Genomic DNA, 17,658 nt, shown 5'->3' with positions numbered 1-17,658 from the left:
GCTGGCCGCTGCCTCAAATGGCCTAGGAGCTGCTGACCCGAGTGAGCATTCTGGGGAACGCAGGACTTTACGAACGCGAGCCCAGGGCCTGTTTGGGTCCCAGTCATGACCTCCGATCCAAATTCCCGGCCCCGCCAGCAGCACCAGCCCCGGCCCATATTATGTGTAAAGGACCTCTGGGTTTACCGCATCAGGAAAATGGGGCCAGTAAGCCCCCAGCCTCAGTGGGTCATGGTAAAGGTTTTGTAAAAGAATGCTTGTAAAACGGTGGACGCGAGAAATAAAACCACCAGCATTTTAACTCATTATTGGGTGTTGTTTTAAGAACTTGAGTTCACTGAATCTTGACAGTGAGCTTATCTCGTCATCTATAAAACCCTGTTTTATAGATGAGGAAACTAAAGCTTAGAGAAAGTAAGCAATTTGTCCAAAGTCATGCAGCTAACAGGATCTATGTCCCAGCCATTTGTCCTGGACACTGCAATCTGTAATCATTCATACCAACTAGAACCAGAGATGATACAGCCTCCCTGTAATCCCACCTGTGACATTTACTGATTGGGTAAATCATAGTAGGACCCCCAAACTTATACAAACCAAGTACTTAGTGCAAGCACTTTCTACTGTTACTTCATTCGCAGAAACCCCAGAAAGTCAATCCTGTTGTCTTCATCCCTTGTTTACAGGTGAAGAAATAAAAGTTCAGGGAAGCCCAGACAGTGTCGAGGTCACCCAGTAACAAGTAGAACTGGGGTTCAAGCCAGGAGCTGTGTTCCAAAGCCTGGGTAAGCACTTGGCTAGCTTGTCTGAAAAAGCAATTCTAAGTTGGAAGTCACCTCAAAACAACCTGGTCCACAGGGGAGAAAATAATAATAACAAACAACTATATACCAGAGACATTTTATAGGGGTGGAGTGGGGAATGGGATCAAAAACGGTGGGGGAGGGAAGTGCACTGGACTATGGCAATGGCACACGGGTGTTTTGGTGATGGGAAGAAGCCCAGGGGGATTACTACTGAAATGGAAAAAGGCACAAAATAATATAAAAACAAACTGTTAAATAATTTTAAAAGAAAAGTCTGGTTTAGGTGGATACTTCAAAGATAGAGGACCTAAGGTAGAAAGAAGTTCAGGGCCATGATGGAAAAGTGTACATGCAAGAATTTGCACCCTTGCTGGCCTTCACAACAGCTACTGACCCTGGGAAGCTAACTGAAACCCCCATGTCCTTGTTCACATCTGGAGGTGATAGCAATGCAGAGTAAATGAAACAGTAATGTCAGATTCAACTCAGTGCCTGCCACACAATAAGTTAGCAGAAACTTCCTTATTTTAACTCAGGGAGCCAGCAGACAATACCCACAGGACAAACCCAACCAAATAACTCATTTTCTCCAGTATGCCAGCTAAGAATGGTTTTAAATTCTTAAGTGGTTGGGGGAAAACATCAAAAGAATATTTTTTGATAGGTGATAATGATGTGAGATTCTAAATAAGTAAAGTTTTACTGGAATGCAGCCACACATTCTATTTACATATTATACCTGAGTGCTTCCTAATTTTACCAGCAGAATGGAGTCTGGGACAGAGACACTAACCCGAAAAGCCAGAAATATTTAATCAGTGACCATTGGTGGAGAAAATTTGCCAATCCCCATTCTAAAGTAGAACTTCTTTCTATATGAACTAAAAGTCTTTCTTTCAAACATGCAGGGGAAGGGGATCTTCCTACCACCCAGTTTACAGAGGGAGCCCCTCCCTCTGTCATTCACAATGATTTCTTCTGGATCAGTTCTCAATCAGCTATGTGTGGTTTGTGCATCATGTATTGGGTCAGGTACTACCCTAGGTGCTAGAGATAACAGTGTGGTCTGACTGGGAATAACGGACAGACTAGATAATAAGTAAAAGCAAGATGATATGGTGGGGACCCAGCAAGGAATGCCCGACCAAATGAGACCTCAGACAGAGGTGATGTCTAAATTGAGACCTGCAACTCAGAACAGACAGCTGGTGGATGAACCAAAAAGAAAGGTAAATGTGGAGAGGCAGACAGGGGCCCCACAGCCCTGGGGAGGAATTTGACTCAATTCTCAAAGCAGTGGCAATCAATTGGAGGTGTTTGATATCTATTCAGATTTCTGTTTTAAGAAATCTACCTGGCCCTTGTGGGGAGAACAGACTCCAGGGTCAAGTGCAGAGCAGAAGACCAGGAAGCAAGCAACAGCACTGGGCCAGGTGAGTGATGACGGAAGCTGGGAGAAGTGGCATATAGGAAATGTGTTGGGTGAAGAGCGGACAGGTCACTCTTTGAAAACAAACATGCCTCTTGTTGGGTGCCTCCTAGCCTGGGGGATTATCTGAACTCACACAGTCCGCAGCATATTCGCAGGGCAACAACAGCCCCTCTGCCAGATTCCCCAGGAGAGTGGGCCTGGGCAGTGGGTCAGAGCCCCATAATCGGTGTCTTTTCCTTTCAGGTTGGCCGTGCTGAGGGCAAGGATCACTAGGCAGCTCTCAGGATGGTGAGTGGACTGACTCAGGCTCACTGGGTTTTTCTTCTGGTCTTTATGGGCTCCGCACAAGCAGGTTGTCCTTCCTCTGAAGTCCCCTATCCCAAGCTCTAAGATGATGTTTTCCAACTCAGTCATGAGCTTTCAATGCGGTGGTTCTCAAACTTTGCTGGGTGCTAAAATCACCCAGAGCTTTTTCATTTTCTTTTAGTTAACTTTTTTTTTTTTTTTTTTGAGGTAACATTGGTTCACAGCATTATATATGATTAGAGGTTTCTTTTTTCTAATTTTTTTAAGGAGGTGAAATTCACATACATAAAATGAACCTTTTTAAAGTGCACCATTTAGCACATTCACAGTGGTGTGCAGCCACCACCACTGTCTTGTTCCAAAGCAATTCATCACCCCAAAAGGAAAGCCCATGACCAGTCACTCCCCCACTTCCCACAATCCCTTAGCAACCAATTTACTTACTGTCTCCATTGATAACCTGTTCTGTACATTTTACATAAAGGGAATCACTGCTTCTTTCACTTAATGTGCCTGGCTTCTTTCACTTAACATAATGTTATCAATGTTCACCTATGTTGTAACATGTTATCAGAGCTTTATTCTTTCTTACAGCTGAATAATATTCCAGCATATAGATGGATCACAATTTATCCATTCATAGTTTGATGGCCATTTGGGTTTCAACTTCTTGGTTATTGTTACTAGCTCTACTGTGAACCTCTGTGTACAAGGATCTGTTAAAAGCTGTGTTTTGGGAGTTGCTTTTTACAATTCCAGTGTCCAGGTGCCACACATCAGGGCAGGCACTCTTCTCAGGAGGTGGGCGTGGGGCCTAGGCATCAGTATTTGAGAAACTCCCAAGGTGGTTGTAAAGTACAGCCAAGTTTGCAGCCCACTGCTCCAGGGGATCATTAAGTTAACTCAGCAGATGGCTGCTGGCATTGAAAAAGAGACATTCTTCCTTGAAACCTATGCTCTAGCTGTGGCACGTGTGTATCACCTGTATGTGGGCAGTTGTGATGTTAAGTTGCAACTGGACCGTTAATTCATGATCCAAAAACCTATGAAAGCCATTGCCTAGGAGTGTCTGACCCTCAACAGAATTTTCCATGGGGACACTGGATTTTTCTCCCAAACCACCAGTCTTGGATCAGACATGGGGCCCAGGACTGTCTTCTGCAATGTCCCCCAGTGCTCCCCAGGAGGCCAAGTGTGTCTCCCTTGGGACCCTGTCTGAGTTGCATGTCTCTTCCACTTCCAGGGGGAAAGGAAAGGCGTGAACAAATACTACCCTCCGGACTTCAACCCGGCAAAGGTAAGGGTACAGACTCCCCTCTCATCCACCATAGTAATGTGGCCCCAGGGGCAGGACCCACATAGCACTTCATCCCTACCTAGAGTCAGAGCCTTGGCTTCAGGAATCTGTGTCATGTCTTTATGCCCGAGTCTCAAGACAGTGTCCACCCCCAGTGGTAACTGCGGCTCCCATTGTGACCATTTGCTCAATGCCCAGCATGGTGTAGAATATTCTGCGCATGGGCTCTGATTAGACCCCCCTCACCTCCCAGCTACAGTCCCTCTGGCCTCCTCATACAAGAAAGCTCAGGGGAAAAGGGTCAGGAGAGATGATTCAGGGGTCAAGGCTTGGAGGAGTAATTTCAGGAGACAAGTCTCAAAAGAAAGTTCAGGAGTAAAGACTGAGGGACAAAACCCAGGAAAATAGGTTCAGGATAAAAAGTCTAAGGACAAGATTCATTCACTTGTTCCCTCTGCTTGGAAGCCTTTCCTCCTTTAGATCATGGCCCCTTCCCTTCCTTCAGGTCTCTCCTCACAGTGCCTCCCTTACCAGTAGCTCTTCTACCTACTGAGACCAGCTCTCTACCTATAGAGATGCTTTATTTCTCTTCATGGTCCTTATAACTCCCTGATAGATTTTCCATCAGGAGTTATTGTCCATCTCCTCCTCTAGAATGTCCAGTGCACAAGAGCAGGAATATTTATGTCTCGCCGTTGGCCCTGGCCCCAAGCATAGGTGCTCGATAAGGATCCCGTGAGCCAGTCAGTACATCCTGGCCTCATAGTCCCAGACACATGATTCAGATTCTGTGCCCCAGATTCCCACTTGTCAAAAAGGGGCAGTAAAATGACCCAACCTCACAGAATCAGCAAGGGCTTAAAAGGAAGTGGTGCTCATAAAGTACCCGGTGAGCATTTGCCAGTGTTGTCATCTCTGTGGGTCTCTCCACAGCACCTAGAGAGTAATCAAGGTCACTGCAAGGAGAAAGCAGAGTTTGGGAGGGCAGAAGGTGAGGTCACACAGCTCTTATTCCTGATTCCAGCCCCTCTTGCTCCACACCACCTTTTTTGTTAATACCCCCAGCAGGACATGAGATGTCACTCTCAGCCTGTGAGCAAGCAGGTGCTCCCCAAGCTCAGCAGCACTAACCTGCTCCCTCACCCTTTCTGTATAGCATGGCTCTCTCAACCGATACCACAACAGCCACCCGCTTCGGGAGCGAGCTCGAAAGCTGTCCCAGGGTATCCTCATCATCAGGTAAGTTCCCTGCCCTCACCCAGGATCCTTGCCCTTTGTGCCATCTGGCGTCAATCACCAGGAGAATTCAGCACCCCAACTTGCCCAGTGCTACAGGATCTTTTTTATTTTTAACTTACTTATTTATGCATCTAAGAGCTGGGGTGTAGCCCAAAAGTGTGGGAGTTAGAAGTGAGAAGTTTCACCAAAGACAGAGTGAAGAGCAGAACAGGCAGATCTACTGAAATATACTGCTGAGGGGAGCAGCGGGTGAGACAGGGGAGGTCTGCCACGCCATGTGAATCAGCTCACTGGTCAGGGATGGAACTCAGGCTGTGGTGGCTGTGGGTAGTTTAATAACGCTGTCTTTAGCCCCTGTGCCACCAGGGAGGCCCTGTGCTACAGCATCTTAATCCTGAAAAGCAGAATCAGTAAGCCATTGCCTTGTCACTAAACAACAGGCGTGGATTACTCCTGTGTGCGTCTGCTGGCCAGGGCAGCAGACACTGATTGGACATTCTCTGCTGACCTGGGTACCACACGTGGCTCCTCCTCTGTCCGGCTAGGTTGAGATTGTTCACATAACACTTCCAAAGAGAGTGAGCAGAGGTGTGCAAGAACTCCTGAGGCTGAACCCCTAAAACTGGCGCTTATCCCTTCTGGCTCATTAGTTGCCTGAAGCCCGTCAGGATGCAAGGGGCAAGGCAGTGCTGCCACCACTCAGCAGAATGTGCCGCAGATGCCATTGCGAAGTGCACAGATTGGGGACGACTAGGGATCACAGCCACCACAGCAACAGAGCCAGTGGTCCTCCCCAGGGCATGCGCCTCCGTGTCATCCCTGGCAGGAGTGGTGACCCAGCTGTGAGCTCCCTGCTGCTGCTTTCTCTACCGCATGGAATCTGACCTCAGTCAGGGTCTACTCTGGGCATGAGCAGAAGATCCAATGACAGAGTTGGAATGTCTGTGAAAAAAGAGCCAAGACATGAGTGGTCTCAGGGGACAAGGCTGAAGAACTCTTCAAAACGCCCACCACACCTCCATACTCTGGAGCAGCCAGGCTCACCCACCTCAGACCACATTCACACCCGTCTCCACTTGTTTGCTGAGCCCTTACCTTTTCCTACAACAGCTTTCATGTGTTTTATTATAAGGGTTTTTGTTCTAAAAGGAAGTACTGTCACTACTGTCAATAGAAGGTCACAGAACTGTGGAAAAGAAACCAAATGAGAGTATAGCAACTTGACTTGAGTCTGCACCCCAGTCTGCTTCCACTTCTACTCCCAAGTTTCTTTAGCTGATAGTGAGACATGAAATGCATGGCCAGGCCAGCCAGCCAGAGAGCAGCAAAATAGGCTGACCTGGCAGAACACCACCAACCTTCCCCTCGTGCTTACCTTTTGCAGAGTGATGGCGACCAGACATAGAGGCCCATGGGGCACACTGTATTTTTGGAAGGCACAAAGACAGTATTCCCCCCTTATCTTGAGGGGTATGTTCTAAGATGTCCACAGGATGCCTGAAACTAAGGATAACCCCAAACCCTACATTGTCCTTTGTCAGTTGATGACATGGTCACGAGGTCCCAGTGCCCAATAGTAGTGGTGCCAGTAGGCGGTATCCTCTGGCCTAGCTGTGCATCATGACGCTCTGTGACATTTGCTTGCACAAAGACGAAGTCACCTAACTGCATTTCTCACAGCGTATCCCTTTAATAGCCAGTGACTGTATTTCTGCCTACACGTGCATGCCTGTGGTTACATTTAATTTATAAATTTGGCACAGTAAGAGATTAACGATAATAACAAAATGTAATTCTAACATTATACTGTAATAAAAGCTACATGCTCTTGGTCTCAAAATTTTTTACTGTATGGAATATTGATTCAGAACACAGTTGGCCACAGGTAACTGAAACTACAGAAAGCAAATCTGCAAATAAGGGGGCCTGACAGTACGCTGTTGCTGTTGTGTAGATTCGAGATGCCGTATAACATCTGGTGTGATGGCTGCAAGAACCACATCGGAATGGGTGAGCCTCCACCTGCCCCTCCCCCGCCTCCACCCCACTCAGATGGTAAACCCCTTAGTAGCTGCTGAGGACCAGGAGACGCCATCTCCGCAGGGAGAGGACAGGAGCTCGCGTGACTGGACTGTGTACTCCTCAGTGCCCATTAGGCGGGTAAGAGGTTGGACTCTGGGTTCAAGTCCCGTCTCTGCCACCTGTTGGGTGGATAACCCTGGGCATGAGACTGAACCTCTTTGTGCCTCAGTTTACTACCTATAAAACTCAGACATTACCAGTGCCCACCTGTGCGTCATGTAAATTGCTGGGTGTACAGCATATGGTGTGTGGGAGGCTTCAGAAGCTCAAAGTGCTGCTGCTCTCGCTGTTACCTTTAGCCTTCAAAATCCTGACCCTGACACAGATGCACAAATGGACAGACAAACACAGGTCCCCTCCACAACTCAGCCAGGACATGGCAGGCAGGTAGCTGAACCCCCTGGCTTCTGTCTCCTCTCCAATACAGGGATCCTCCATCACAGAAGGAAGGGCCGGGCCATCTCATTGCTGAGGATGTGTGAGCCCTCAGCATGTCTCCCTGATTAGACCTAGCGAAGGGCATCTGTCCCAAAGGCCACCGGGTTCTCAGGGGACACCACTCATGGGTCATCTTCAGGGCCATGAATACAAGCAGCCCCCCAGGAAAAGAAGACCTAAGCAGACCGCATAACCCACTACCCGAGCTCTGTCTTTCTAGTTTAAACTTTTCATCCAATAAGCAAAGTCAGAGTCAAGAAAATATAACATCTGACAATGCAAAACAAATATAAGACAGTCTCCAGAAAAATAATCAAAGCCAAGCTCTTCCTGAATGCTTGCTGAGCATCAGGCCGATTCTGAGGGCCCGTGTGTGTGGCTAGCACCTTTCTCCCAGCAGCCTGTGAAGCAGGCATTATCGCCACTGTATTGAATAGATGAGACACTGAGCCAGGGTTGAAACCAGGCTCTGCCCATGCTCTTCCATGGCTTGGCACCTGATTCTCAGACTGGACAGGGCTCTCTCCCACTTTGAATTCCAGTGTTCTCCTGAAGTGTCTCTGCAGAGAATCAGAGTACCTCCCTACCTTCCCCCACCAGAAAAGAGCTTAAGCCCCAGCCTCTACTCTTTCCCTCTCTCCTCCCAGGTGTCCGCTACAATGCAGAAAAGAAGAAGGTTGGCAATTACTACACGACTCCAATCTACAGGTAGGGAGGGACAGCCTGGCAAGCATCTCAGAGGAACACAGGGGGTGGTCACAGGATGAGGGGCTGCAGAGGAATGAGGAGGAAGGAAGCCCATGCCCTAGCCCTAATGGCCATACCTCTAGCCCCTCCTCGAAACCACCCTGGTCTAGCAGTGAAGGCATACTCTCTGCCTAGAACATGACTGCCACCTTCCTCACAGAAAGAACCTAGTCCTCCCCTGAGCCCACAAGACCCCACATGCTCTGCTCTCGTCTTCTCGCACTCTTCCTCTCTCACTGTGCTCTAGCCACTCAGGCTCACTATCTTTCACGTGCACCAGGGGTGCTCCCACTTGCCCTCCACCTGGAATACGCACTGTTCCCCAGATACCTACAAGGCTCCTTTTCTCTCCTTGGCTTTCTCTATAAATTGTTTCTAAGAGGTCTTTTCTAAAGTAGTGCCAGCCAGGCACCGTGCTTGTTTGTGCCCTGCTGCCCACATGGACATGGCGCCCACTGGAAAGTGAGCCTCTCGAGAGCAAGTCGACTTACTTGGCTATATCCCTGGCAGCTGCAGTGAGCTCAACAGGGTTTGTTGAATGAATGAACAAGTGAGTGAGTGAATAAGCATACTCCTAGAAGGTGAGATCTGGGGTGATGGGACCATGTCTGTCCCGCCCCCAGCTGTACCCCTGCATATGCACCCCTGAGATTAGTGGATGCTCAGTTAACACTTGTCAAGTGATGTTTTTGATAGAGGGAAGCAGGCAGGTATGGGGCACAGCTGCAGTATCCTGATGCCTGCCCACCACCCTCTACCCACCCAGATTCCGGATGAAATGCCACCTCTGTGTCAACTACATCGAGATGCAGACAGACCCTGCCAACTGTGACTATGTGATTGTGAGCGGAGCCCAGCGCAAGGAGGAACGATGGGACATGGAGGACAATGAGCAGGTGCTCACAACAGGTGAGTGTGATGGGTGGCCCAGGCCCCAGGCCTCACCTCAGCCTTGTTCTGGGACCAGCCCAGTCATGCTCTCCCCCCTGTAGAGCATGAGAAGAAGCAGAAACTGGAGACAGATGCCATGTTCCGCCTGGAGCACGGTGAGGCTGACCGGAGCACACTCAAGAAGGCCCTCCCCACCCTGAGCCACATCCAGGAGGCCCAGAGTGCCTGGAAAGATGATTTTGCCCTCAATAGCATGCTACGGAAGAGGTTCCGGGTGAGTAGGGCTCCACCTCAGGCAGGGATCACCTCAGGTGTCCCACATTGGAACTTGGAGAACATATTGGCTGAAGACCCAGGTCTAGCCCTCATTTTGCACTGTGAGTCTCAGTTTTCCCATCTACCATGTGCGGACCACATCTGTACCTCACTGTGCCTGTGGGAGGCAGCTAGCACAAATGCTGTTAACACACAGCCCCCTCCCCCAGGGTGACTTTCAGCAGATCCTTCAACAGAAAGAATGCTTCAGTCTGGGGTACGGGTGAGGCCTAACCCTCTCTGGGTATCAGGACAAGGCCCAGCAGGGCCTTGACCTCCAAGCCAGCTCCTAACATACTATCCTGAAATAAAATCCCTAGACCATCAGCCCATCCCCAGAGAATTTCCACAGTCATCCCTGACTGTAATAGAAGAAAAAAGGAAAGTCGCTTCTAGCACACTCTTAACAATGCAAGTTTCAGTATGATCAAGATGCCTGGGCGGAAGTCACAAGGCACAGGGCATCCTGGGGTGTCGATGTCAGCAACCACGATGGCTATCGAAATTGTGCCAGAAATACGTGGTGGACCCACGTCACAGAGAGTTGGGGTCCCACTTCAGATATCTGGCCCTTGGTTAGGGGCACAGGGCCATTGACCCCCCCACGTGCAGTCAGATATCTACATAAAACTTTTGATTCCCCAAAACTTAACTACAGTGACCCCTTGGTATTCAAGAGGGATTATCTTCAGGACCCCCACAGATATGCTCACCAGAACCCACAGATGTGCAGGTCCTATAGTCGGTCTCTACCCATGTGTTCAGCATCCAAGGAGTCGACCAGCCCATATCCCAGCTTGGTTGAAGCCCGTGTTCTCAGGGATCAACTGCATAATGTACAGGAGGTTTTCACCCTGTGGGAATCCAGCAGGCTCTAGAAAGAATTTTAGGATGCAGATTCCCTCCCTCTTCCCTCATTCTGAGCAGCTCGAAATGCTGCAAAGAGAGCCCAGGCAGGGATATCGTGGGTGAAGGGACCAAGCCCTCCCCATCCTACTGCTCCCACCTCTTCCTGGCTTTCTGATCATTCTGTGGCCATGGTTATTCTGAGGGAAAGTGCTGGTTTTCCTGCTGCTTCTTCAGAAAGGATAGGCCTCCAAGCCTGTTCCCTGCAACATGTGTGCTGCCTCTGGGCATTTCACATGCGGTTATCAGAACCCTCAAATAAGTCATTCCATGGACCTTCCACTAGTATCTCACCCAGCCCCCTGCATCAGCAGTGAGGCGGCAGTAGGGCCCCAGATGCTGGTGTTGGCCTCGATTCATCTTGTTGCTCCTCTTCCCCTATTTCTGTCAGGTTCTGACGACATCCATGACCCCCATCATCTGCCTGGACTGGCATGGTCCCCCAGCTCTCACCACTCTCCCATCTGCACACAGTCTTACCCACATAGCCACAGGGTCCACTGTGTTCCGCCTTGGAACATGTTTCCTCTATACCCCCACATGGGTCCCACAAACATCTTTTCTCAAATGGGACATTCATGGGGAGACCATCCCTCACCCACCCATCTCCTGCAAGCCAATTTAAAATTGAATCCCCTGCCTATCCCCTACCTCCTTCCCTGTATTCCTTTTGTCTTTACCTCTTGATGTCTCTCACCTACTAGAATATCAGTGCCACAAAGGCAAGGACTTTTGTCTGCTCACCACTGTGTACCCTGTCTAGAACAAGGCCTGACACAGGATAGATGGGCATTCTGTTACCATTTGTGAAATGAATACCAGCACATGCATTAATAACAACCATGTCTCCACTTGCTGAGGGTCTTTATGTCCCGGGCCCTGTGGGAGCCCCTTTCCATGCACAAGCTGACAGAGGAGGAAACTGAGGCCCTGAGAGGTGAAACAATGCTCACAGGGCATCAAGTGGCAGTGTTTTGACACCCATCACCTCTTCCCTCTCCCCACACAGGAAAAGAAAAAGGCCATGCAGGAAGAGGAGGAGAGAGACCAGGCACTACAGGCAAAGGCAAGCCTGGCTATCCCGCTGGTGCCTGAAACAGAGGATGACCGCCGGCTGGCTGCACTGCTCAAGTTCCACACCCTGGACTGTGCGTGGGAATTGGCATGTCAGGCAGGGGGGCCCCCAGCCATGAGTCCCAGGGCAGAGGGTGGCTCCAGACCTTCCTTACTCCCTTCCCTCAAATGCACCATTCTTCCCTCCCTCCCTGCAGCCTATGAGGATAAGCAGAAACTCAAGCGGACAGAGATTATCAGCCGCTCCTGGTTCCCTTCCAACCAAGGCCCCAGCGCCAGCAGCAGTGGCAGCAACAAAGCTGGGAATATCCTGAAGAAGCTGGCCCAGACCCGCAAATCCACACCCACTAGCAGCCCTATCAGTGTTGGAGACCTGGGCATAGTACGGCGGCGATCCCGGGACATCTCAGAAAGTCCCCAGCACATGGCTGAGGCCCCCAAGTCTGGGGACCAGCCAGAGGAGACCACCCAGGACAGGCCTGCATCCCCCCAAGACTGTTCTCAAGAGATAGCGAAGACCTCCAAGACCAGTGTGTTGGAGGTGACTTGTCAGGACAGACCCAGGTCCACACCAAGCTCCTCCCAGGACATGCCACACTCCAGCAGCCTCAGCTCCTCCCTCGTGGCTGACTACTCTGACTCAGAGAGTGAGTGAGCAGTCCAAGGACTGGACCTGCTCCAGAGGCCACACCCAGGTGGCCCCTCGCAGACTACAGCCCAGCTCACTGACTGGTCCTCATATCCATGTTCCCATCCCACCTCACCTCCCCACAGTGATGGAATTTTATTTATTTGGTGTTTGTGCCTTGGCGGGAAGGGGTCCCCAACATTAAAGTTTCTTTGCCCCTGTGTTGGGTTACTAGATGGGTCCAGGGGCTACAACCCCACCCACCACCCAGCCAAGCTTGGCAAGCTTCAAATCAGTAAATGCATAGCTGCAATCTCCACCCAATGTGCTGAGGGTTTCAAAGTGGTGCTGCCACATGGCCCACAATCAGGGCAGACTTCCTAGAGGAGGCTGTCCAGGCTTAGTGTAGAGGATGGAAAGGGGGCTGGACAGTGGGTGGCCACCTGGGGTGCCCAGGAGCTGTGCCAGATTAACTGGAGCATCTCATGGGCTATTCATCTCCAGCCCATGGGGATGCCTGTGAAGAACCATGAAAAGGCCTCTACCCAGCATGATTTTTTTTTTTAAGATAACTGGTAAACAGTAGAAAATGACTGCAGTGAAGGCAGATGTGCTGACTTCTGGGAGCTGAGGGTTCACCTGAATTTGTAATCTGCCCAGCCGTTTCAAAAGTTGTGAACATGCAAGGTTTTTGGTCTGAAAACCCCCGGGAATGGGGAGGTCTCTGGACAGTAAAAATAGCCCTTTTGGTGTTTTTACCATGAAGGCCTTGCCCTACAGGTGGTTGCAGACAGGACGCTGGAGAAGTTAGACATCTAAGGGTGCCTACCCGGGGTTTCGAAGTCCTGTTGTACATTAAATGGCCTGACATAAGCAGGTGCACCACTGTTGTGTTTTCGAGGAGGCCGCTTAGCTAGGCAAGGTCAGCGAGCTGGGGTGGGAATTAACACCAGGCAGATCCCTGGAACCTGAGAGGCGGGCGAGCGCTCGCGCCTCCTTCCGGGCGAGGCCCCGCCTGCGGCGCTGTGGCCACGCCCCCTCCGCTCAGTCCAGCCCCACCCACGTGCGCGCAGCCGCCTCGCGCCACTTGAGAAGCGGTGAGGTTCTGAGATTTCACTATGACACTGGAGGCGATCCGCTACTCCCGGGGCTCGCTGCAGATCCTCGACCAACTCCTGCTGCCCCAGCAGAGCCGCTACGAGGCGGTGGTCTCCGTGCGCCAGGCCTGGGAGGCCATCCGCGCCATGAAGGTGGGGCCTTGCGTTGGATCGGCGGGGCCTGTTTGCGGAGCTCTAGCGCCTCCCGCCCCTGACAGCCCCCGTCGCTCCCCATCAGGTGCGCGGTGCCCCGGCCATCGCGCTGGTGGGTTGTCTCAGCCTCGCCGTGGAGCTACAGGCGGGCGCCGGGGGACCCGGACTTGCTGCACTCGTGGCCTTCGTGCGCGATGAATTAAACTTCCTCGTCACTGCCCGACCCACGGCCGTCAACATGGCCCGCGCGGCCCGAGACTTAGCCGACGCCGCAGCCCAGGAGGCAGAGCAAGAGGGCGCCACAGTGGAGACGGTCCGGGAGAGGTAGGGGGACCCTGTGCCGGCACTGCCCTAAACGAAGGCTATTGACTCATTAACACAGTGACCCATTTTACAGGAGAAACTGAGGCGCGGCAACTTCAAACCTGTGTCAAGGTCACACGCCTCTATAGGAATCGATCCCAGGCTGCCCACCCGCAGGTGCTTGCGCCCAGTCCCTTAAATGTGCCTCCCCTAAATTTGCGCAGCCCTGTCTAACCTTTGGTAGCTGTTTTCAGGGCCTCCTCTTTCTCATGGATTTCGTTTTTTAAAGATTTATATATTTATGCATACAGAACTGGGGTGCAGGCCAGAGGTGCAGGAGCGGAGAGGAGTCACCAGAGACAGAGTGGGGAGCAGAACAGGCAGATCTACTGAAATATACTGCTGAGGGGAGCAGTGGAGAGATAGGAGAGGGCTGCCACGCTGCCATGTGGGTCAGCTCCCTGAAGGGGATGGAACTGTGTTGAAGTGGCTTGGAGCAGCTTTGGCTAGCTTGGTAGCGTTGTGCTTTAACCTGTTATGCCAGTAGGGAGGGCTCTCTCATGGATTTTGCTTTTGAGGAATTTTGTTTACCAACCTGGCCCTGGCCTTGCCCTATCTTTTTTTGACACTCTCCCACTCCATTTCTTAGCTTCCATGTTTCTTGACACACACACCCCCAACCCCGAGTCAGGACCTTCGCACATGCCCTTTCTATAGCCAGGTATCCACTGAGCTGATGACCTCTCCTGAATCAGGTTTTAGGTTCTGCCTAAGCCATTTCTCACATAATAAAGTACATCCCCTGCTGTCTCTTTCCTGACTGATGCCTTTTTCTTCACTTAATCTGCTCATCATCTGCTTCTCCATTTGTGTCAGCGCCACAGGGGCAGAGACTTTATCTTGTTCACAGCTTTATCCCCCAACGCCTGGCGCACAAGAGGTAAATGTGTGTCTCATGCAAATGAAGTGACAGGTGATAACGGAGCAGGAGAGATCCTGCACAGCATCCCTGGGTCAGGAGGAGAGGGCAGGTTGGGCTCTCATGCCTGGTGGCTGGTACTAAAATCCCCACCTTGGCCTCAGGGTGATCCGCTGTGCTGAGGACATGCTGGAGAAAGACCTCAGAGACAATCGGCGCATTGGGGACCTGGGAGCTCGCCACCTCCTGGACCTGGTGGCCCCGGAGGGCGGCAAGGTGACCGTACTGACTCACTGTAACACTGGTGCACTGGCCACTGCTGGCTATGGCACAGCACTGGGTAAGTGGAGATAGGGAAGGGCCCTTTATAGATGGAAAAAGAAACTCAAATTACCACTTTACCTACCTGAAAAATGTGAACTTACAGAAATGCTCAATAGTCTGACTTCAAGTATGGTTGCATTCAAATGTCAAAAGACTCACATCAGAACCCATCTACCCCTGTCCTTCCCAACCTCCATGGTGGCATCATCCTCAGACTCCACAGATTGGCATGGGCACTGCCAGAATTAAGATTATAAGGAGCAGGGCAAAGGGTCTCTATGTTAGCAGTGCCAGGAAAGTCTCCTCCTCCTTTTATTTTAGAGTCTTGAGGGAAGTCACCTGTCCATGCCAGGCCGATCATTTGATAAGCCCAACCTAAGCTTTGTGGATTCCAAGAAGACTGAGGGGAAGGGAGTGCCCCCCATTTATTCAACATTTATTAAGCATGTGCTGTATGCCAGTCACAGTTCTAGGCACTGAGGATTCCACAGTGAACAAAGTAAACAGAACATCAATCCTCAGGTGGAACAGAAAAGTAGGAGAAACAGACACAAACAAGTCTTAATAAACACCTTTGATGCTTTAAGAGGTGGCAGATGCCAAGGAGAAAGAACAGGGAAGAAGCTAACAGGTGGGGTTGCTAAAGAGGTCAAGATCAGAGGAAGTGTTCTCTGTAAACATACGTCCCAGGCAGAGGAAACAGCCACTGCAAGGATCAAGGGATGGGACTGCCCGATGAGCCTTTGGAGCCCCTAGTCCCTAGGCAGCCCTGCCCCTTTCCATCTCATCCTGGCTTTCTTCTGCTGGGCTGCACCTGCAGGTGTGATCCGCTCTTTGCACAAGCTAGGCCGTCTGAAGCACGCTTTCTGCACAGAGACCCGGCCTTACAACCAGGGAGCCCGACTGACGGCCTTTGAGCTGGTCTATGAGCAGATCCCTGCCACCCTTATTGCCGACAGTATGGCGGCTGCTGCCATGGCCCACCGGGGCGTGTCAGGTCAGAGGGGGCTTGGGCAGGCATGGCTGCAGGTGGCTAGGGCCAGGTCAGGACACTCAGTGTGACATCTCAATATCTCTTTTCCCAGCTGTCGTAGTGGGAGCGGATCGTGTGGTTGCCAATGGTGACACAGCCAACAAGGTGGGCACCTACCAGTTGGCCATTCTAGCCAAGCACCATGGCATCCCCTTCTATGTGGCTGCCCCCAGCTCCTCATGTGACCTCCACTTAGACTCAGGCCAGGAGATTGTCATTGAGGAGCGCCCAGGACAGGAGCTGACCGATGTTCACGGGATCAGGATCGCAGCACCTGGTAAGTGGTCTATGCAGAGAAGGACATCACAGTGCCTGGGCACCTCCACTTAGGCACCCTGACTCCTTTGTAAGGGGCACTTGGGGTTGTCAACCTTCTGGGGCACAGGAAGCTCCTTCAAGCCATTTCATGGGAAGCATCTTGGAGGTCAGATCCAAGGTCAGAGTACACAAGTTAATAAGATGAAAAATCGTGACTAACTTGTTTTGCTGTTCTCCACCTTGGTTTTCTCACCCAAAGTGAAACAGCACTGCCCAGCCAAGGGCCTAGAAAGAGACACAGATAACTCAGCCTCTCCACACTGCCTGGCTGTGGCGTCCTGCGCCAGCCACCTAAGTCCTCTGAGCCTTCAGTACCCCAGCATTCCTGTCTATAGAACAAACTATTGTTATGACCTTCCTACCCCATAAACCCCAGAGCATTCAGTTGATTAACCCCTGTGATATGTGGCGTAGTACCTGGCACTTAGTTAGCACCCATTAAATATTAATAGTTATGATTGAAAACTTTATTTTTTTTAAGATTTATTTATTTATTTATGCATACAGAAATGGGGTACAGGCCGGAGATGCAGGTGCAGTGAGAAGATTCACCAGAGATAGAGTCAGGAGCAGAACAGGCAGAACTACTGAAACACATTGCTGAGGGGAACAGCAGGCAGACCGGAAAGGTCTGTTGCACCACACGTGGGTCAGCAGCCTGACTGGGGATTGAACTCAGGCCGTAGTAGTGATAGCTTGATCGCACTGAAACTCAACCCCTAGGCCACCCAGGAGACCCGTGATTGAAAGCTTTTATGAAAAGGACCAATAAGAACTGAAATCTGGGACCTCCTTGGTAGCATAGGGGTTAAAAGTCTCAGCGCTAACAAGCTATCTCCAGCTAACAAGCTATCCGCAGCATGAGTACAAACCCCAGCCAGGGAGCTAAGCCACAGCAGACTTCTCCTGTCTCGCCTTCTGCTCCCTTCAGCAGCATGTTTCAGTAGATCCACCTGTTCTTTTTTTTTTTTTAATATTCAAAAGGGCAGGTTTATTATAAAAGAGAAGAATAAAGGACACTTGCACAGATATAAACGGGCAGAAAGGGTTGCCCCTAAATGTTTGCTAAGAGAGAGGCCTGCATGGTCACAGGCAGGTGGCCTTTGGAGAGCTGCCTCTGCTGAGGGAGGTCAGTATAGAGAAGTCCCAGCATGAAACAGATTACCAGCAGGCAGGAGGCTGCTGCTGCCCTGCAGAGGAACAGAGAGTTGGCAAAAAGGAGCACCTGCATAGGTGCAGATGGGCAGAAGGACTGCTGTTCTGGTGAATCCTTGAACACCCACACCTCTGGCCTAGACCCCCATCCTTTTATGCATAAATAAATCTTTTTTTTTTAAAGCTTTATTTATT

The 17,658-nt window shown here is 50.7% G+C and overlaps 2 protein-coding genes across 7 annotated transcripts in view; both read left to right on the top strand.

Moving 5' to 3' along the window:
• CCDC130 (coiled-coil domain containing 130) overlaps window positions 1-13,100 on the top strand; it is a 13,292-nt gene extending 192 nt beyond the window's left edge. Inside the window, exons 1-12 of one of the 4 annotated variants that reach the window (XM_012729132.1) lie at window positions 20-41; window positions 687-785; window positions 2,139-2,239; window positions 2,482-2,526; window positions 3,788-3,841; window positions 4,998-5,080; window positions 7,035-7,090; window positions 8,248-8,308; window positions 9,114-9,256; window positions 9,340-9,512; window positions 11,469-11,607; window positions 11,731-13,100. In XM_012729132.1, coding sequence (XP_012584586.1) covers window positions 2,524-2,526; window positions 3,788-3,841; window positions 4,998-5,080; window positions 7,035-7,090; window positions 8,248-8,308; window positions 9,114-9,256; window positions 9,340-9,512; window positions 11,469-11,607; window positions 11,731-12,188 — 1,170 coding nt within the window. In that variant the 5' untranslated portion in view covers window positions 20-41; window positions 687-785; window positions 2,139-2,239; window positions 2,482-2,523 and the 3' untranslated portion in view covers window positions 12,189-13,100. Of the gene's footprint in view, window positions 1-19; window positions 42-686; window positions 786-2,138; window positions 2,240-2,481; window positions 2,527-3,787; window positions 3,842-4,997; window positions 5,081-7,034; window positions 7,091-8,247; window positions 8,309-9,113; window positions 9,257-9,339; window positions 9,513-11,468; window positions 11,608-11,730 lie in introns of those variants that run through there. The other 3 variants (XM_012729133.1, XM_012729130.1, XM_012729131.1) reach the window with 3 other exon arrangements.
• Window positions 13,101-13,203: 103 nt separating this feature from the next.
• The window catches only part of MRI1 (methylthioribose-1-phosphate isomerase 1), a 7,007-nt gene continuing 2,552 nt past the window's right edge, over window positions 13,204-17,658 (top strand). Inside the window, exons 1-5 of one of the 3 annotated variants that reach the window (XM_012729134.1) lie at window positions 13,204-13,411; window positions 13,497-13,735; window positions 14,798-14,973; window positions 15,832-15,954; window positions 16,043-16,267. In XM_012729134.1, the coding sequence (XP_012584588.1) occupies window positions 13,280-13,411; window positions 13,497-13,735; window positions 14,798-14,973; window positions 15,832-15,954; window positions 16,043-16,267 (895 nt within the window). In that variant the 5' untranslated portion in view covers window positions 13,204-13,279. Of the gene's footprint in view, window positions 13,412-13,496; window positions 13,736-14,797; window positions 14,974-15,777; window positions 15,955-16,042; window positions 16,268-17,658 lie in introns of all 3 variants that reach the window. The other 2 variants (XM_004688247.2, XM_012729135.1) reach the window with 2 other exon arrangements.

Source organism: Condylura cristata, unplaced genomic scaffold (genome assembly GCF_000260355.1).
Source record: "Condylura cristata isolate star-nosed mole 26May11 unplaced genomic scaffold, ConCri1.0 scaffold00024, whole genome shotgun sequence".
Classification (NCBI taxonomy): Eukaryota; Metazoa; Chordata; class Mammalia; order Eulipotyphla; family Talpidae; genus Condylura; species Condylura cristata.
Note: the sequence above shows the minus strand (reverse complement) of the source record. Positions and strands in the feature narration are given on the sequence as shown.